Genomic DNA, 17,932 nt, shown 5'->3' on the forward strand with positions numbered 1-17,932 from the left:
ACCAACATAGTATGACTGAGCCGATTAAACTGCGTTACTCGGCGTTTTCGGCTTTCATTGCTCACCGTAAACGACATTTTCATAATTTTCGCAACGCGTTGGTTTACCGTATTACCTACACACGTTATACGGTTAATCAGATTTCGTGTACCTACTGTTCATTTAAATGTGTCGATATGGGCTCTCATCCAGGATCCCTCGGCTTGTGATACTTTGCAGTCACATCCTGTTTCACGAATACAATATAAAACTTGTAGGAGTGTTCACATTATATAGATACAATACTATATACGCTCGTATTTTATATTAATATAGATCAATAAATTTACATAAATTACGGCGTTCTAAATTTTTATGTTTACAGTTAATTCGCTTGTGTACACGCAATATAGGTAGTTTTAACTTTCTTAGTGCTTAAAAAAAAAATTGCATACTCGTTTATTAGTTGCAGTAGTGTGTATGGTCGAGTCTCAAATACCCTCTATAAATTAGTATTTAGTAGGCAATAATAAAACCAAAAAAAAATTGTTAAACAATTTTTGGTATTACGCCTAATTGCCTAAATGGCTGCTAAATAAGACATAAGGCGTTGAGCATAATTAATTTAACCAACTTTATTCGAATTTTTACAATAATATTACGTTTGATTTGAAGACAAACACATCAATGGTAATAACTGGTGAGTGGCGAAGAAGTATTTGTGCTTTGTGGTCCATGAATGAGAAATTACTATATTATGTATATACTTTCACTTGGTTATAAATCACTGTTTTAAATCCATTTGTGTTTGTGTAGCTATAATTAATTACATTGTGTACACATCTTTAATAGAATAGTATAATTATTAAAATAGTATGCTATATATTATTATAATATTGTATATTATGCGTATTGTGTACATAACTGGTTGTTATTTCTATATTTTGTGTATTTAAAGTGTCACGTTAATTACTTGAAAAATTAAGTTTTGACTTGTGTACCTACATAAAAATACTTATATAAACATAAACATGAGTTATTTGTAAATTTAAATGTATTCAAGAGTCTGTGTGCTTTTTTATGTGTCATCAAGTTTTGGAGAAAAAAATTCTGTGGTTTTTGGTAGAAGATTTGATCAAGTTGGTACATTAGGAAATGAGAAAATCCCTATATTTTTCTTAAAAGTTGAAAAAATCTAACAAAAATACAGTTAGAACGGGAACACAGCACTAGTTTCTGTCAAAATGTAGTTTTTAGTATTAATATTAAAAATTATTCATCGTACTGAATTTAAAACATTTTTGTGTAACTTGTATTATCATTTTTTATACTCAATTAAATTTACAAAATAATCATTTTATACTAAGCTATTTATACTACAAACCTATTTCCATTATTCTAAAGTGTCGACTTGATATATTGTTAAGTTATACCAGCTACGACATGTTTTTGGTGAAAAATAGTTCGATCTATATTGAATTTATTAAGAAAATGCTAATAATAATAAAACATACGCCTATGTGCTTTTATGTGCTTTTTCGGCCACCTGTTTCGCTCTGAATCGTTATTCGTACCTACTCGATGCTTTGTAAAACAAAACACACGAGATCGATGAGCATATTTCCAGCATTTTTTTTTTTGTTTTCGTTCAAGTAGTTTTTATTTAAATGTATTAAAATATAAATAGTTTTTTTCTTCTCTAAATAATACGCCGAGCCGGTGCATATTATACTATACGCGCGAACAACCGCAACACATTCAGAGATAAAATAAAAAATACCATTAAAATATCTTCTGTTGGGTCGTATCGTGATTTATATTTATTTATGCGCGCGGTACAGCGATACATTCGCAATCTCGATAGACTACACTGTGCTCAGTTTTAAATCGCGACGACTACGACAACAACGTAAACCTGTTCCTCCGGGGTAGCCCGCGGTGTGCCCTTCACGAGCACTTGAACTACCTTAACCCCGTCGAGAGATCGACAAAACCGCATACACATCCAAGCGTGTGTGGAGCATCGTACTTTTTGTTGCACGCAATAATATTATTTCGTATACGGGGTAATTTTTTACACGAGTTTGCAGCTCACTCGAATTGATTGTACGTTTTCAATATTTATTTTTACAAAATTAATTACTTCGACACAAGGCCGTGGATCCAAATATTTCGCGCCCCTGGGCAGTTATTTCTCGTATCGCATTACAAATATAAATGCTAAATCATGTACAATGAACATACATACGCGATTAGACTAGTGCCTATCCGTATTATGTACAAATTATAAATACCGAATGAACTACACCTTCCTTCAAAATGATTATAAAACAATAATAATATTTGACGATAACGGATAAAATGATCATTTTTATACAAGTTATAATAACATTATTAGGTTGTTGCCGAATATAATATAATATAACTTATGTAATACAAACGGTTGCTTATAGCTAACGGTATGTTTAAAATAAAATATCACGGTATGCTGAAAATAAAACATATTTTTCTAGTCGAGAACAAAAAATGTTTGGTTCATTCCGGTAATTGATAATAGTGTATAGTTTATTCAATATGGGCATACCTATACGTACCTAATAATACAGTACCTGTTGAATTCTACGCGCTGTAGAACAACTATATAGGTATACTATCGCCGCCGAGCGCCACATCTATGCCCCCCTCTCCGTAACCCAGGATTGCAGTTCGGTACAATATTTTGGCAACAAAATTTGATTCCTCGTTTCAAGCGATTATTTAAGCTTTTAGAATAATTGTGTTTTAGAAAATTCGGTTTCCGCACGAAGTAGATCAAAAAGCTTACGACCGCGTTATCGTTGTGATTATAATATTATTATTGTACCGTATGACCATATGCATATACTGCGCGGAGGACCGCTTATTGTATGTTGGAAAGCGCGCTGGAAAAACACCGTGAATTATTCGCGATTTATAAATAAAAAATGTGCAGAGGTTTTAGAGAAAAAACAGCGAAAACTGAGGAAACGCGAATTTCGTGGCGAAAACGGCTAAAAAAAAGAAACAAAACTCTAGAAAACTATCGTTGAACAGAAATCGACTGTCCGAAGGCATACAAAAAATACGATTTCAACGCGATACGTCCATCTAACGGGACGACGACGGCGGCAGTTCGCGAGCTCACCGGCGGCCCACACCGCGCCGTATTGACGCGTACCTACTCCATTTTAGACTCGTCTCGTCAGTCCGCCGAACCGGTTGTGTGTGTATGTGTGTGCGAGCGCGCGCCGTGCGTCTTTTTACGTTTTTTTATAGTTTGTCTTCTTCGCCGCTGCCGCCACCTGTTTATTTTTATTCCGTTTCTTTTCGTACCTTGTACAATAATAGTTAATATTACTTATTAACAATTTATGCTGTTAGTATTTTCGTTACCGGAATAGGTACGCTCACGGTTTTCGCGGCAGGGAAAACGATAATAAAATATGTTGTAGAAACACCTCCGTTCTGCGTATCGGCGTCACCGGATGTTCCAAGTAAAACCAAATTGTATAGTAGGTATATCGTTGTAGCGGTGATTTTAGCGCGTTTTTCAGTCTCCACCATCTCCGACCCTCCAAAAGTTACGCCTCAGGGTCGATATTATGTGTTGTAATTCATAACATAATATTCTGAAATTGTCTATGGGGGATTCGATCAGTAATGTTTACTTTTGTTTTGCACCTACATGTATTATTGTTGAATGTTATTAATTATTATTACGATTTTACAATTAGTGCCACATATTATGTTCTGCAATAATTATCAGTTGAAATACCTATATACCATACTTGTAATATTATGATATACTCAAACATCAAATGCGCTTTATCCTCTACGATTGAGCTCTGTGCAACACATCTTCATAATATATATTTTGTAACTTACACCCTCAATAACATCCACAGGTTTCCAAATTTCCAATCACGTTAGTTTCATTCCAATATTCACATCGTCTTTAAGTCTTTGTCAAACCTACTCACAGTGGGCAGTAGCTGCAGGTCTATCGTCATTACTCATTATAACACATTTATATGGATATCATTGTTTCATTTGTGGTCCGAGCGAGTAATGATCGCATGGATCAGAGGCTGCGGTGGGTACCTACTACCTATATACATATTCACACACCGGACAGAACGCACAGTGAAATTTGGGTTGAGGTCGAATATTATTATGTGCGTTCGAGCCGAAAAAGCGCGGTTGTCCGATTCTGCCGATCTCTCATGAGCGTACTTAATTCAAGGAGACGCCGTTGCACAAAAGTCCTTTACAATAATAAAATATTAGCTATTTAGTCCAAAGGTCATAGTTAAATTCGTACTAAAATGTGTTTGCGTGAATGCCTATGTATTATACTTCCACTAACTGTAATAATTCGTCGATCGGATGCACTTTCACAACACGAGAGTTCGTATATTTAGAATATAAATATGCGATTTTTTCTGCGTTTACCCCGAAAAAATATAGCTGCAATAATTAGTAATTGACCGAATTTTCTCTTCATAACATCACACGTTCGTGGTGAAAATGAACACACTTTCTCTAGATGGAAAATGATCAAATTTATATGACTAGACGTCATTTTATCTACGCTGGTCATTCTTCATAATATCACATCCCCACCACTTTCATTTATCTGTGTGTTTATACTGTATGTTGTAATTTATAATAATTAGTGATAAAATAAACATTTATCGTTTCTAAATTAATTATTTGACATGAATACACCGGCGCGCTCATATAATAGTACTTAAAACATACCTATTATATATTTTATATTACCTACTCTTCGTTAAAAATCAAAAAAATATACTTTATAAAACGTAAACATTATTATAGTACCTACTAAATATTTTTATTATTATTAATATTTCAAATTTAATTGACATGGCGTTTTAAAACCGACGTTTATAGCCGTTTTCGTCACCGACTACGCACATTAGCATTCTAAAGAAGCGGTCGCAAAAATAATATTATAACAACATCGAAACGAAATATTATAATAATAATCATGCCCACGGGATGTTCTCCGCGCGGGCATTGTTATCGCCACGCTTTGAGTTAGGAATTTTAACGCCCCGCAAAGTATCCACCACTCTATACGAAACACAATAGGACAAATAATGCGTGATCTGAATGCAAGTACACAATGCTATAAACACACAACGGGCCATGTGAGATACTGAATCGTGCGATGATTTGAATACAAAAAAATCTGAGATAATGTACGCGAATCCCATTAGTCATTTCCTATGATAACTTGAAGTGAACGCAAATAATATATATCATTAAAATAATTATTACAATATGTGACATACGCGTCATACATGAACTATAAAAGTACATCGACTTACGATCAAATCGTGGACATTCGCATTATCGAGAAGTTATGACCCCTGAAGTCTGACGGAGGAGACATAATACCTATATACGTATATAATGATAATAAACAATAATAATATGTGTTCGTTATTACGCACGTTTATTAGAACATTAGGCACCTATTATATATTATTATATTTCATTCAATTGCGAAACCGTTTTGTTTTCCTCGATCGCGTTTCAAAAAAACTCTGTTGATATATTATTATATATATCCATTACACGCATCACACACTGCAATATTATAGTGAGTTCTAAATAATATCATCCGAAGAGGCTCAATGACGAAATGGCGCATGCAGGCTGAAATCTCCTCCCCCTAAAGTATGATATTAAATAATAAAAACTCTTTTCTCGCATATACATAATATCAGGGACGGCTTATAATATATATTTGCGACATACTCTAAATTATCAGCTACGATAGATTTTTATAAGTGGGATGGACCCAACACTATATCACGTACGATTAAATGTTTGAATCAATATTTATACGATATGACTTATATATAGACGGGTGAACATGTTGTGTGCAGCGACCACCCCTTCTCCATTCGTAATATATACGTCCGCTGACGGAAGTAGGTATGGGTACATAATATGATATAATTTCACCTGCAGCTACAATAGGATATATCGGGAAATATTATTCTGATAAATTGACGACACTGTGACAGTGGATTTAGCTATAATCCCTCGGGGACTCAAACCATATAGGTACACAATACAGAAACGCGACCGCTATAGGAACTAGGAAGCTCCTGGTCGGTGTCGAGTTTCCATCACCGTCGTCGGTAAATTTCCTGTTCGCGTGCTGCTGGGGAAACTGCTAGGTGAAACTCGACACCGGCTGCACAGCTAGGTCGTGTCGAATCGCGTTGACGATGACCGATTGTGCGTGATGAAATCGCTACAATAATATGTTTTCTTTTGCAGCTGCATTAATGTTATTATCAAACATCGATTTTCGTCCGTCCTCCGCGTTATTATTTTTGTTTCTCTATTTTTTGCGTCAAATTATCCGTAGGGCCGTTTGTAGGACTAACTTATCTGGGTCACAGCGGAGTAAGTCAATGGTCGCGTACGGCAATATAGTAATCTTATATTATTATAACGTCGTCCGTGCGGCCTGTGCGTGCAGCAGTATATAACTCTGGGAAACGAGAAAAAAACCATACCTACAATAATATAATAATATTATTATAATACAGGGTGATTCACCAAGCAAAATCGTCCGCTTATTTTATTTTTAATCGTTGACATTTTTAAACATACCTACTATATATATTTAACAATACTATATTTTAAAATTCTTGAATATTTTCGAATCTACTACTTAAACTTCTATTTTTCATATAAGAACTCCCTTTTTTTGCTATAAATTATTTAGTGGATATTTTTTTTATAAATTTTGAATTATTACCTAATTCAAAATTTGAACTAGTAGTTACTCAGTTATGAAAATGTTTGAACTAACTGAATATCACCACAGGAAGCGATCTTTGAGTAGTACAAAAAAATGTCAAGAATTTGAAAATACGGTGTTTAAGTATATTTAAAAATTACAAAAATCATATTTTTAACAACTGCATTATTGAAGAAAAAAAAAATTGGGTGAGCATACTTGATGAATCACCCTGTATATTATGTGTACACAAAGAAACGATAAATTTTTTTTCCTTCATTGTTGTCGTCCCCCACTCACTCCCCCCGGGCTATACACGTACAGCTGGCGTATTATATCCGAGTAGGCAGATACGCAAGTCCGGTGAATTAGACTCATCGCGTGCGTTTAAAAGCACGGCGGGAGAACAAATAAACAAACAACGATAACGAGACCAGCAGGAACTTCGTGACCGGTCCCTTATTAGGTCAATCGCGGCGAGACCCGCTGAAACGGAGAAAAGAGAGACCGGACGAGACGGACTAGACGGAGACTGAAAACCACGCGCGATTCGCCTCCCAGACGCGTCGCTTGATTATTATATTATTACTGTTGTTGTTGTTGTTAAAGGTTCAGTGTCGACTCGTACTCCGTCTCGAGTACACCCACGCCGTGCCTACACACGTGTAATAATATCATAATAATATAATGACGTGACGACAGTCTTAATCTGTTTACGCGACGTTCTCTGAGCGCAACGCAATAATAATATCATAGATTCCAACATTATATCAATATTTTTATTGTACACGTGTGCAGTCGCATAGGCTTTCCGGAGCGTTGTACGCGCGACGTCGATCACGACGAACTGGCTGGCTGTGGTGTAAGACGAAATAAATTCTCGAGTTTCCGCGTTTTGGCAACTGCTCTGCTACAGTGGACGTCCTTGGCAGAAAAAAAAAACAACAATTTTATTCGCCATACTATAATATTATAGCGACTTATCCGCCGCGTCGGTTGCTCACGTAACTCGTCGTCGTTCCCTTGATCCTGAAAAAACTGGACGCGCTGTGCGTTCATTAGTGCGGCGACCATGTTCGGACGACGACGACGACGACAGCGATCGGTTTTGTGTTAGCCGAGAACTTTTTTCGGCGTAAGCGGAGATTTAAGTGTTTGAATGCCGTGTTAACCGCGACCGTAGTTAAATGCCGCGTTTCGAAGTCGTCACCAATCGGTATGGAAGCATTATCGACGTACGAGAATGCGCCGACGAGTGAGTGACAATAATGTTTTGTAATATATATTATATCAATGTAGTTAAATTTAATTGTTTTAATTATGTTAAATCAATCGTTACATTAGAAAAAAACACACAATTTTATCATAGATAGTGTATACACATCACACATAATACAATATGATATAATATAGAATGTATACAATTGTGAGTTCTTTAAAAATTAAAAAAAAATATTATTATCAATAGAATACATAACAATTACCGAGTCGTTAAAACGTGGCCTCTACAACTCAATACGCGGGCGAACAAAAAAAAAATGGAACAAAACAATGTTCGTACAAGTTTTGTCATAATGATTTATGCATTGTTGGGCCTCTTCCGTTTTTACATATTTTACGGGGAGAATTCTTCAAGTCCCTCGGATATAATTATATTATATTACAGCGTTTAATGCTTAGAAATAGTTTTCTTTACTCCGAAAAAAACAAGGGCTTAATTTTTAACCGTTCCGAAGCACGGTTAGACGTGAGATTGTTCCGTTTTTCTATAATTCGCACGACCTAACCTCATTCACATAATTGTCCATGTATGATGGCTCGATCGCCGACGTTTCGACAGTATCCATAGGAAGTCAAAAATAATATTCCCTGTGCGTGTAACAATGTACATATTATAATGTGAACATTATATTATAATTATATTAAATTATATTATATTGCGCCAAGAGATGTTGCATCTTTTGAAAGAAAGAAAAAACAACGTTTCGTCTTAATCAATAAATAGCTATAATCAGTTCATCATAATTAACCATTATTAAAATTGCTTAACATTTTTAGTTCATCAGAACCAAGAAAACTAAAAAAATGGTTACATAGATTGTCCTCAACAGTGTAAAACTAGGTCACTACTATTTTTTATTTATTTTCTCAAATACGATGTATGATTTAGCTCCTCCTATCAATATTAAATTATGTCTTTTGCTGACGAAACAAAAACGTAACGAATATTGAAATGTAATGAAAATCGCTTGGTACACGTGGTATTAATACTATATAGGCGTATCTATACGATATTATAACATATTAAGCACCTGTAGGTAGTCCATATGACTTAATGTATATATATTTAAGTTAATATTCATGTACTCGCGTTTGTGCGGAATAAATTATGATATTAGCCTTATCAGTCTTGTATTAGTAGGTACAAAATACGTGTTATAATCATTAAAATCAGCAACGACCTGTAGTGAATTAGCGATAAAGTTGAAAGATATATTTGCAAAGATTAATGGTGAGAAAGTCGACTGTTGCTATGGTGTGCGATACTCGGATGATTGCGGAGGTATTATAATATCGGTTGGTATAAACTACGATTAAAGATATCTTTAATCGTGGTATATACAGACATAATATTTATATTATTAAAGCGGCGATCGGTAGTACATTGAGATTGTATAGGATACAACTGAAATAGAAATTAGAAATATAGAGGATTATAGTATAAAGATATGTTAGTGACTTTTTCTATTAAAATTTTAAGCATATTTTCATATTTCATTTTACGCAGACCGATGCCGCACAGCTGCTGGCTACCAGGTATAATATTATTATGCATGTGTATATGAATTATTGGCATTAATGTGGTATAATAGGTATTTATATCTGTTTTATGATGAAATATAATGGCGGTCGGTTGAGGAACTGAGCAACACTCGATTGCGTATTTGCGCGTAATATCGTTTGCCGTAGCAAACATACCTGTAATACAATTCGTTGATATAATTAAATATTATAATATTATACAGACCGCGGCGATTCGAGCTTTTTTTATGTGTATACGATATTATAATGTTTGGGTTTGGTATAGTTGGTAAAATAATAATATCATAAGCTATAATAACTTTAGGTTTACGACTTTAAGTAAAATAACGTATCGGCAGCATGGTTACACGGTCATTATATTATATTTTATCACTGTCAATAATTATAACGATTTTAACGGTCGCGGCGCCGCAGAAGCGGAAAAATAAGACCGTTTCGAGACGGTTCGGTTTCACAGCGCGAAACGTTCGTCTCTCCCGCTGTGCGTTTTCCGCGTATCTATTCACCAGGTCCTGTATACATATATAACACTACACGTGTAGGCTGCTCGCGAGGTTATTCGCACGAAATCGCGTGCGTAGGAATGCGATGGTTTTTCGTACGAGAACAAAAGCAACGGTTCGGGTTATGTATATTTTTTATTTATATACGCAGACTATTTTTTCACAACTATATTAAATCGTATAATACATGTATACAGTGTACGCGTACTATACACAAACTCTGCAAGCACAAGTTTGATCCAAGAGGTGTGTTAAACGTGTATGCCTACGTTATATTATACTATATATTGTCATTCGATATAATATAATAATAATATGATGTACATCACAAGAAAAAAATAAACTTCCATCAATAGACAGCGAATCGGACACACTTCGATAACTCACCATCCGTATCTGATGGATAGAGGACACCCACTGCCCCCCCCTATATTATGCTTTAGTTGAGGCGTACCCTTCACGATCAAACACATCGTTATTGAATGCCTTATGGATTTTATACATTCAAAACGGAGAGCTAGAATATCAAACATTTTGTCAGTAGCCCTCCTCCACCCGGACGACTTAAAATGCATGATAACATTTATCATCAAATCTAATTTAATAATCGTTTGCAATTTGAATATGTTTCCAATGTTAATTAAGTTCAAGTGTAAACACATGTTAATTCAATTCAGCCAATGGCCATAGTCGCGAATTCGACAAACGAACAAAATTCAACCGGTTCGCGTGTACATAACACACAAAATGGTATATATAATATAGATTATAGTATTAAATATAATATTATATTCGCTTGTGTTTGTACACGATACTGTAGGTATATAATATAAATGTATATAGGAACCGGTCTTGTTAGTATGTATTTAAAAAATCTTAAAATAACTAACAGTTGTGCAAAAATAATTAATTTAATGCATTGTACATAAAGTCTATGAAATTTCAGGGTCGGCAACTTTGTACAATATTTAATATAATTTATATGCCTACAAAACGCTAATCATAATGGTTAGGAAATAAATCATTGTCCCATCAATGATATACCAATACAACGGGTGTATAATACTCGACACGTTGTTTGTGTCACACTGTTTTTTTATTCTCGCATTCACATACAATATTCAAATCATTAAATTGCAGATCTTTTATATTGTGTCGTTATATTTTCTCAGATCAAAACAGGTCTCCAGGGGTGTGTTCCATACGTATAGTATAATAGGTACATATGCATGTATTGTGTAGGCATGTGTAATTTCGTCCCACGGTTGGTCCATTTTAAAATAAATCATATATTCGTATTTCGTATTTTTTATTTTTTATTTTAGATTTTGAACGAAGTGAAGAATGTATTACTTTTACAATAATGTGTGCTTTATTTTGTGTTTGAGACACTTTTTCCAGTAGAAAAAATGCTCTGATCATCAGTTTCGATCAACAAGTGTTCTTGTAGCAAATTGCATTTTGTCAGTACTTTTGGAAGGTCAAAATTGAACAATCTCAGCATTTTTAAAAATATATGGAAAAAAATATGAATAGATTAGTAACCTTAGTAACCAAAAAGATCATCTTCCCTCAGACTGGTTTTTTCGTCGTATGTAAGGATTTATCACATTGAATTAAAATTGAACACATCTATTACAAAGGAGTTCATCGTTTCCGCCAAAGGCAAAAAAGTTCGATTTTATATTCCACCAAATCTAGGTAATCATAATACATAGGTAGGTACGTCGTACATATAGGTCCTGTTTTCAAAAGTTGGGTGCCTAACCGATGACGAGGTGCACTCAACTCCTACTGTACAACAGCGTGGTTATTTTTATTTATTTTTGTCATTTTGGGCTGTGGGACTGAATACAATGGACAAAAATACGTAATAAATCTATACAAGAATATAATTTGTAGGTTTTTTTAAGAAGATAAGATCTACAAATAATTATGTTTACCTTATCGTAGATATATTATACTATTAGGTATGTTGTGTTTCATATTTACACAGCCATATAATATTATTTTTAGGTTTCTAAACCTAATTTTATAACACTTTAGTCTGTCAGTCCGTTATATAGTTACCAGTACATAATTATTTTAAATTATAATTGGTTGATATTAAGATATTTATTAAATAGTTAATAATATAGATTCATATAATAGCCAATATTGGCCAATATTAGCAAATATTAGCAAATAGGTATAAGTACCAAAATATTAATGTTACCAAATTCTTTTTAAACTTTGTATGGAATAATTATAGCTTAATGCGTTGAATTAAAATATGATTAGAAATCGGGAATACTCATGAGCAAGCTTTCCTAACTTGTAATTTTTTCATGTCTTTTTATATTGTTGTATTGCAAAATCTAAGGTGCAATACAATAATGTATTTTGTACGAGTATTAGAAAATATTATGAACACCAAATGTTAATATATCATCGAAACTAATTGTATCGAAATTAGACATTAGTCGTACGTCGACGATCTATTAAGTATAATTATTTCTGTGATCACAATAATAATTTATTCCATAATACGACGGTCGTCCTTGATATTCGCTTGACTCACCGCGAACCATGTGTGTCGACTCGCGTGCTAACATAATATTTTTCAGCTCGAATTATAATTTAACAAAAATATATTGATAACAACGTTCAAACTTTCACGAACTTTTTTTCCTTTTTTTTCAGAGCGTACGAGATGTCGCAGGAGTCTCAAAGTCCACTGGGCCAATGGAGCAACAAATACAGCTCCGTGTTGGCCACGCTTGGCTGTACTTTGGGAGCCTTCAACATCAGTCGGTTCGCCATACTCGCAGTACAATTTGGAGGTTAGTGTGTTTACGTATATTATTTATATTACGATATTAAGATCGCAATCAAATTTCATCTCTGCATTACTCGTATGTACGCGATGTATGATTATTTCGCACATATAATATTGTATGAAATCGTGTCGACTGCGGCCACGTTCTATTATAAAAGTATATACCGGGAGATCGACACTCATTAAACTATTAAAGTGTTTGAAAATATTTTTTTATTTCATTTAAAGTTGTTAAAATACATTATTCCAAAATAAAATATTATTATTATGTGTTATCGTCATTATTTTTTTAATGACAACATTCATTTTAAATTCCGTATTGCAAAGCAGAATATATTTGAAATGTTTCGATTTATAACAATCGAATTATGGACGATCAGTTTATGAGTTATAAGTATTTTAAGGTTATAGAGGTATCCCGCAAAATGTTGGTTCACTACTCCGCTCATCTAAAATTCTAAACTTCAAAAATAAACTTCTTATCCGAAATTAGTTTAAAATACCTATTTCGAAAAGTAGCTTATCATTTAGAAGTGTGAAATTCAAACAATTATAACGACAACAATTAAAAAAATATAACTGTTTCTTTAAAATGTTGTTTTCATATGACTTTAAATTATTTAGTATAAATAATTTCAAATACTAATTTTTCATAAAATATGGAGTGTATTATGTTAAATGGATCACTTCGTATATCCTCTCTTAGACCTCCTGATGCGTTAGCCGTCGCTATATATTATGTGGTCCTTGAAAACTAACGAGACAAATATTATGTGCATTATTACAAGATGTAGAATAACACTAATGCATACATACGGGGTGTTTCATTTAAATTTTAAATAGGATTCATGAGTAGATTTTGTTGTTTTCGAAAAAAAAAATCACACATAATTTAAAGTAGGTACCTAGTATAAATCACTAAATTTTTTTGCAAAAAAATACTATTTCTTCATTACAATCTACATTTTAAATTTCTAATGAGAAGCAAAACTTGTTTTTAAAAATATTTATGTACATATTACTACGAATATTAAGTTACTTATTGTCTTTTTTATTGATAAACACTTAAAGTTGGCATATTGATGAACGGAGTACAGTGGCCCTTACCCCGCAAAAGGCGTGGGATCCACTAATTCACTAGTTTAAATTTTAAATGGTTGTAGGTATACCTACGTATTTCTAAAATAATTATTTATTCAGTATTCGATACTTATAGACATCACAAATTTTAAGAATGTTTTCTGTATCTGATTATAAAAAATTAGGCTTTCATGTAAAAATAGAAACTGCATGTTTTGCGGATGATATAATAAATTGTTATTACAAATTATTACATTATAATTGAATTTGTACGTTAAATATTTAAAACCATCCTCAACAGTAAGTGTTTTTTGTTCAATAAAGATTTAAAAATCGACCCGGAAAATTCGAGTGAATATATGTAATTATAATGGAGCTCCAAATGTAATCATATCATATTTGTGGGTAAATGATTCGAGATTGATTTTTCATCCAATGTTTTGTTTTCCTTTGCTTTTACAGCCAACTTTATACTACAGTTCCTAGTGTTATCTTTGCTAGTCGGCATACCTCTGTTTACGTTTCACAGTTCGCTCGGCCAATTACTAGGCGCCGGGGTCATGGACATGTGGAGGATATCACCGATATTCAAGGTAAGTCCGTTTTATCCACTCAACGGGACAGCTCGAGCAATAATAACACAATATATTATGCACCCGAGGCGTGCGGATTTCCGTAAAAACGACAAAGTAACGTTTTCGCGGGGGCCGCCGTTATATACATATCAAACGCGGTTCTAAAAACGCACCGACGCCGCCTCAGTGCACATACATACGTGTTATTACTCGCTGGTAATATTCTATTATTTACGGTCATGTTATAATATTATACGCGTCTGATTGCAGGGGATCGGCATCGCACTGCTCCTGGCCCAGGCGTTCATCGGCACATACACCGTGATTGGCATCTCGTGGATGTTCACATATTTTCGCGATTCGTTCATCACGAAACAAGACGTTTACCGTTGGGCAGAACCGATCGACGAGTACAAAGAAGGTACCTATGTATAATATAGAAACGAATTTATTCCACCCGTGTACATATATATATATAAATATATACGTTTTGTACGTATATATATATATTAAGTAGTCATCGCACTACATTATTATTATTATTATTATTATTATTATTATTATTGTATCGCGTGTCACAGCAGTTATATATATTATTATTATTATTATTATTATTATATAGTGTCATTATTTATTATCATTATTATAGATAGCTCGTAACGGTGACTTTAGTAATAATCGTTTTGTCTTTTGTATAATGCAATATTATATTGTTGTAGACGGCATGCCTTGGACTTTGTCTTCAAATGTCAGCTACAACATCGAAGAGACAGTACCGGGTTACTTTAATGGCATAGTTTTGCAGAGAAAGTACCTGGAAAAACTCGAGATGAACGACAACTCGTTAAAGTTGCCCGTGGTTATCAACCTGACGATCATATGGACAATCGTGTTCATATGCTTAAGTAAAGGTAATTTCATATTGGTTTCAATAGAGTCATATTGTAGAGTAATTTTTTAAAAATACGGTTTATCATTCGTATAGGTCTGAAGTCGTACAGTAAGGTGATATGCATATTCTCACTGGTACCGGTTTTCGGTATGTTCATGTTGTGCACGAAGATGTTGGGTTTAGCGCCAATGATTGGGTTCCAGCATCACGACATTTTCCCAGAAACGGATTGGAGCGAGTTTTTTCTCAACACCAAGGTAAAATTTTGTCACATTACATCCACATCATACCCAGTGGTTTTTTTTTAATTCGGACTCAAATCACAGGAAACAAAAAGAGTTTATTATTTTAGAATTTTTTTTTAAATTTTAAGAATACACTTATTTAAACGTTCTCACGATTGTCGATTATCATAATTATTTGTTCATAAGCGGTAAAAAAAATATGTAAATTTCCTCGCGCATCGTTTTTTTTTTTGTACAGTCGTTTGATATACGACGTTACAGGTGTTTTTTTTCCGTTCAAGTTTCTATTTTGTACTTCGCATTTCGTCATAATGATAATGATTACACCGAAATCTGTGACGGCTATATTATTGTAATATTATAATCTTGTCACGACGGTGCAGGTGATAAACCACACAACAGATTGTAGCCAATGCAACGACTAGCTTTGTCGCCCTTAATTGTTGTAAAATGGAGTGTTTATAGAAAATCGTATACAACTATCATAATAATATCATTTTATCGCTGACCATCTTCATTATGCACCGTTATTTGGACATTTCAGAGTTGGGTGGCGGCGTTCACCGAGACGTTTCTCACGTGGGGCATACTCGGCGCGTGCACAATGCAAATCACTTCGCACAACCGGCCGAAGCATTTGCTGCACAGAGACGCTTCGTTAGTGATCATCCTAACTATAGCCGTACTCGTATTGGCCGCGTTTTTAGCCAACACGTGCGTACATCTCCTCGAAGCTCACGGATACATGTACCTGCCCAGTTCTTTCGGTAAGTCTTAAGCCTATTTTTCCACCCCCCCCCCCCCAAATATTCCCATCGTCGAGGTGAATATCCAAGTGGTAAGTCACTATGTGCGCATTGAACCCGACCGCAACCATACCGTACGCTATACCTATAATTAGTACAAATCGTAGATCTCACGTCGTTACCGTTTTATATACTTTCAGAACGGATGAGTTCCTATACGTTTCTGTTCAAGCAGAATTCCGCTCAGGCCCGCAAACACTTGACGCCCGTGCGATGGATGCAGCACAGCAGTCTGCTTCTGGGCGAGAGGACGATGAAGAACAACGTGCCGGGTATGCCGCAGGAGAGCGGATACCAGGCCATGCGATTGGCGACCGAACTGTTTCCGGCCACGTTCGCCATGATCGGCGCCAAGAACATCTCGCCGTTCTGGTCGGTCCTCTTCTATTTCGTGCTCATCATGTTCGGCATTGGACAACAAGTACGTTTGCAAACACTAAGTCCAGTATAATAAATACCATTATAAACATTGGTTAATTAATGCGTGTAATCAAATATTTTTTTAAAAAAATGTTTTGTTCGTTAAATCATTACAGATCGCGATATGGCACTGCGTTGTCAGCGGGATCATATCTTTGCATCCGTTCAAGCTGAGAAAATGGCGTACAACGATCACATTTCTGACGTGTGCGGCCGCCTTTTCGATCGGTCTGTTTATGGCGACTGAAGTGAGTGACATTTAATTTTTGAATTGAATCATTTCATATCCGAATACAATATACTATACAATATGTCGCTGTATATTGGATCTAGAAGTTTGACGTGACTATAGTATTATATGAAAGAATAGTTAAACCTGACTTACCGGGTACGTCTCTAAACGGTCCAAACGATAAAGTTCCTATAAAGACATAGGTAAACCTATTCCATTGCATTTCCACCTGTCCATAACGGGAGTTTTTTTTTGCGGACGTGGACAGTAATGTATTTCTCCCTGAAATCTTCGTAACGGACAACAGTCTTAGTTCGAACTAAAATCTAATTGCATACTTATAATTAATAAAAACTATAATATAAGACTTGTGCGACAGCAAGTCAAGGCACGAATTACGATTGATTACATATACACTCTTGTATCGCCAATGACGATAAAGTTAATTTCGTTAATTTATAATGACAACAATTATTGATCATACGTGGCGTTGCCCTTGACAAATTAAAAAATCCCAGTGGATTTTCCCTGTATTCAACTACGCATATTTTTTATAACATAGTAATTTTGGTGGGTTTGACTAAATATTAAACACGTCAGGTCTAACGTCAAGTACAGTTACATAATAAGTTATCGATGTTTTATTGTACGTAAACAATGGCAACCCTATATGTACAAAAAAATAGTCCTTTTTCATGTGCCATGAAATCGCTAAGTGAGACCTTTTTTTAAAATTCAAAATTAAAAAAATTGG

The 17,932-nt window shown here is 34.5% G+C and overlaps 1 protein-coding gene across 3 annotated transcripts in view; it reads left to right on the top strand.

Moving 5' to 3' along the window:
- Positions 1-17,932, top strand: part of LOC111029208 — a 90,162-nt gene that overhangs the window by 69,220 nt on the left and 3,010 nt on the right. For all 3 annotated transcript variants that reach the window (XM_022308140.1, XM_022308141.1, XM_022308142.1), the window contains 8 exons: positions 12,793-12,932; positions 14,471-14,601; positions 14,854-15,004; positions 15,303-15,494; positions 15,569-15,732; positions 16,265-16,487; positions 16,667-16,947; positions 17,063-17,194. In XM_022308140.1, coding sequence (XP_022163832.1) covers positions 12,793-12,932; positions 14,471-14,601; positions 14,854-15,004; positions 15,303-15,494; positions 15,569-15,732; positions 16,265-16,487; positions 16,667-16,947; positions 17,063-17,194 — 1,414 coding nt within the window. The remainder of the gene's footprint in view (positions 1-12,792; positions 12,933-14,470; positions 14,602-14,853; positions 15,005-15,302; positions 15,495-15,568; positions 15,733-16,264; positions 16,488-16,666; positions 16,948-17,062; positions 17,195-17,932) is intronic.

This window comes from Myzus persicae, unplaced genomic scaffold (genome assembly GCF_001856785.1).
Source record: "Myzus persicae strain clone G006 unplaced genomic scaffold, MPER_G0061.0, whole genome shotgun sequence".
Classification (NCBI taxonomy): Eukaryota; Metazoa; Arthropoda; class Insecta; order Hemiptera; family Aphididae; genus Myzus; species Myzus persicae.